Source organism: Panthera onca, chromosome A1 (assembly GCF_046562875.1).
Source record: "Panthera onca isolate mPanOnc1 chromosome A1, mPanOnc1 haplotype 2, whole genome shotgun sequence".
In the NCBI taxonomy this organism is placed as follows: domain Eukaryota; kingdom Metazoa; phylum Chordata; class Mammalia; order Carnivora; family Felidae; genus Panthera; species Panthera onca.
In genome coordinates, this window is record NC_138339.1 from 155,996,123 (window position 1) to 156,000,218 (window position 4,096).

At 36.7% G+C, this 4,096-nt stretch overlaps 1 protein-coding gene across 1 annotated transcript; it reads left to right on the plus strand.

Moving 5' to 3' along the window:
- Positions 1-433: 433 nt before the first annotated feature.
- On the plus strand, positions 434-1,393 carry LOC132680244 (olfactory receptor 2T11). Its single transcript, XM_060634030.1, has one exon. The coding sequence runs from the start codon at positions 440-442 to the stop codon at positions 1,391-1,393; it is 954 nt and encodes a 317-aa protein (XP_060490013.1). The 5' UTR covers positions 434-439.
- Positions 1,394-4,096: the final 2,703 nt, after the last annotated feature.

A 4,096-nucleotide genomic window follows, 5' to 3' on the forward strand; every position in this document is an offset into this window, starting at 1 on the left:
CTTTCATATAATGAGTGAATCAATGGACCTTTACTCAAACCAGTGTTGACTTGGTCCTACTATGGTTTGTACAACATTCGGGTGCCAGAAATGCATAGAGTGAATAGGAAAGATATAGCTAAACTAATCAAAGTATAGCAAATACCAACTTTATTATGCCACTCACATAATCTATGTATTGCAGCATGAACATAAACACAATACGAAAAGTGTTGTTCTTCAACAATGAGGAGTAGATCTACAGTTTCTGATTTATGATATGTCTCTTGGTCTCTTCATTTTTCTCTAGCACTTTGTGTTGGAAAATTTCAGCCAAACCAGTACTCTCTGAGGTGTCATCTCTATTGTAAGTCTCACCCATACTGAAAGGATCTTCTCTCCTTTTACTTCCTGGTCTTTGTGGCTTTCTGGTCTGCAGGAGCTGACATAGGCAATGTAAATGAAGAATATAACTTTATCTTCTGATTTTATCCTCCTGGGGCTTCTGGTGAACAATAAAACTACTGGGATTGTCTTTGCTGTTATTTTTGCTATTTTTGTGGTAGCTGTAACTGCAAATTTGGTCATGATATTCTTGATTCAGGTGGACTCCCGTCTCCATACTCCTATGTACTTTCTGCTCAGCCAGCTGTCCATCATGGACACTCTTTTCATTTGTACCACTGTCCCAAAACTTCTGGTCGACATGGTTTCTAAAGAGAAGACCATTTCCTTTGTGGGTTGCGGCATCCAGATCTTCCTCTACTTGAGCATGATTGGCTCGGAGTTCTTCCTCTTGGGCCTCATGGCCTATGACCGCTATGTGGCTGTCTGTAACCCTCTTAGGTATCCAGTCCTGATGAACCGCAGGGTGTGTCTCCTGCTGGCTGCTGGTGCCTGGTTTGGGGGGTCCCTGGATGGCTTTCTGCTCACCCCCATCACCATGAATGTTCCCTATTGTCACTCCCGCAATATCAACCATTTTTTCTGTGAGATCCCTGCAGTTCTCAGACTAGCCTGTGCTGACACATCCTTGTATGAAACCTTGATGTACATCTGCTGTGTACTCATGTTGCTCATCCCTATCTCTATCATCTCAATCTCCTACTCTCTTATTTTGTTAACTGTCCACAGAATGCGCTCTGCTGAAGGCCGGAAAAAGGCCTTTACTACTTGCTCTTCCCACTTGACTGTGGTCAGCATTTTCTATGGGGCTGCCTTCTACACTTATGTTCTGCCCCAGTCTTTTCACACTCCTGAGCAGGACAAAGTAGTTTCAGCCTTCTATACCATTGTCACACCCATGCTCAATCCTCTTATCTACAGCCTCAGAAACAAGGATGTCATGGGGGCATTTCAAAAGATATTGTCAAGATGTTTATCTGCTCAGAAAGTATCCACAAGTGATGCTTAGGGATTCAATAAACTGAGAATAGATGAGAACATTCTCTGTTGTCCTGTTTTAAAGAAGACTATTTGGTCAGATGTCAAAGATTACTACTTACAACTAATTAAGATAATTTATCATGTCTGGTTTCCTGTTCCTGGGGGAGGGAACCAGGGATTTTTCATTAGGTATGCAGATACATTTTGGCTATCAACAATGAGGTATTATTAGGTTAAAGAATTAATCTGATTATGGTTCTTTGTCTCTCAGTCTGAAAAAAGAAAAAAAAATATTTGCAGGTTACTTTCACACTTAACCCAGAAACAGCTTCCATAACTACCAGATTTTGATGCCACAATTATGTGATTATATTTGTATCAATAAAGTAAAATAATACCAATTCACAAGTGATGAAATATAGAAATCACACAATTTTAATCAAGTCTTTAATTATTGGTTTTGCCTCAAGATTTTAACCTTTAAGATCATCTTCATAGGACTCACACTAAAAATAGTTGCCTGTCAAATATGAAACCATAGTAAATAGTGGATAAGCTTAGCTATATTGACTGAATATTGACTGTCCAAGCATTACACACCTACTCAAAAGAGACTGTAATATATAATATCAAAGAGCACTACTGTGACTTTTTCCATGCTATTTTAATAGAATTCTAAGAATGGTGACATTTATGGAAGAAATTTTACATTGCCCAATTATATGTGATTCATAAACAGGACTTGGGTGCAATTTAGGTTTGTTTGGCATGATACAGAAAGCTCTTGAATAATTTTTTATATAGATATAACTTGATAAGATGTACGTTTTTATGTACATTATTTTATGTACACTTCTATACTATGACTATAGGGTAGGAAATAGAACAGGGAACTAGACTGTATGCAGGAAGACAACTTAGGAATCTTCAAATGAGTGAAAAGGATTGAGTAGGGTAGCTACATAAAAGGATTTACCTCATGGAAAAGATGACCTTTGGGAAAGAAAGTGAAATGAAATATAAGTCAATTGACTTCAGGTGGAAGGAAACTAGGGTTTCTATTTACTAAGATTCTGAAAACTTTTAGAGTGGCAGGATTGAGTAGGAGAAAACAATAATTTAGTTGTTGAGAAACTTTTTAAAAAAATCTAATGTTTATTTATTGTTGAGAGACAGAGAGACACAGAACATGAGCAGAGGAGGGATAGAGAGGTGGGGGGAGGCAAGAATCTGAAGCAGGCTCCAGGCTCTGAGCTGTCAGCACAGAGCCCTGCAAGGGGCTTGAACTCACAAACTGCAATATCATGATCTGAGCCACCCAGGCACCCCAGTTGTTGAGAAAAATTTTAAATGTCTATTAGATATATGAAGCCTTTCGGGATTCAGATTAGTGGTAAGGGCTGAGGGTTTAAATTGTTATTCTTAAGAGTCGAAGAAAATATTTAAAGACATAGGATCAGTTAAAACTTAGGTAAGAGTAAAGGTTTGAGACTTAGGCAACTGTGTTCAGCTGGCTAGAAAGTGAGACAAAAGATAATGATTGATGGAGTAAGAAGAAGTAATATCTAGGTACAAGTGAGAAAACGTCGAAACTGGAGACTCTAATCAACTGCAGTAGATACTATTTCTTATTGGATCACAATGAGAGTTTTGAGTTGACTACTCTATTTGTCCACGCAAAGATCTCTTGTGACCCTAATAAGAACAAGCCCAGTGGAGTGCTCAGAGAGGATACAGGGTAAAATATAAGGAGAGAAAGTGGATAAGTGAGCCTAGTATAAACACATTTTTTTTTTTGTGAGAACAGAAAAATGGACCAGTAGCTAGAAAGGGATATGACATCAATGTGTTTTGTTGTAATATATTGCAGATATGTTAAAGGGAATAATATATACAAAGAACGAATTGATAATGGATAAAAAAAAAATGGAAGGAACTGCTTCCAGAAGGTTGACCTTTGATAGAGATAGAGAGCATAGTAACCAATTTATAAGTAAACAAGTTGATTATTTTTTGAGTTAGTATAGTCACTTCATTTCCTCTAGCAGAAACTAAGGCAGTGTATATGTGATACAAGTAAGTTCTCTTCTAATTGTTTCTATTTTATCAGTGCAATTAGAATCAATGAGAGCTTCTATTTGTGAAGGGCAGGACTTATTGTTAAAACTCTGAAAAAAGAACAAAAGCATCTTGGAGATGAATTGGGTAAATGAACATGTTAGACATATTAGGATTACAGGGTAGTTTTGGGATTGACTTATGAATTTAGCATGTTTGTCAGTCCAATAAGTGTACTCTGCATGGTGTCTAGCAAATAGTAATCATGCAATGTATTACCTACAATTAATTATGGCAACAATGATAAAAATAAAAGGAAAAATTGCTATTAGTATTTTACAGACTTAGCATTTCTTATGTGAATAAAATATGTTGAAATCATTTGTTTTTCTAATGCTTAGAACTTGCAGCATATAAGTGTTTATAATGAGTGGTTCATTTCATGAATTAATCTTTTTGTGCAATTAAAGGTTTTTTAACCAATATCCTTGCTCATGTGAAACTTATTGTATAACATGATTTGATTTGGAATCATAAGGTAATCCTGCCCCTTCAACATACTAATTGTTTAAATTTACGAGTTAATGACACCCCCCCCCCATACATCCAGTCTTTAAACTGGTCTTTCTGATGCCTTTTTTGATGACAAGTTGGATTACCTAATGTACTCAGT

Bases quoted from the DNA above. Each gene is read 5' to 3' on its own strand.
- LOC132680244 (XM_060634030.1), top strand. From the start codon at position 440: ATGAAGAATATAACTTTATCTTCTGATTTTATCCTCCTGGGGCTTCTG.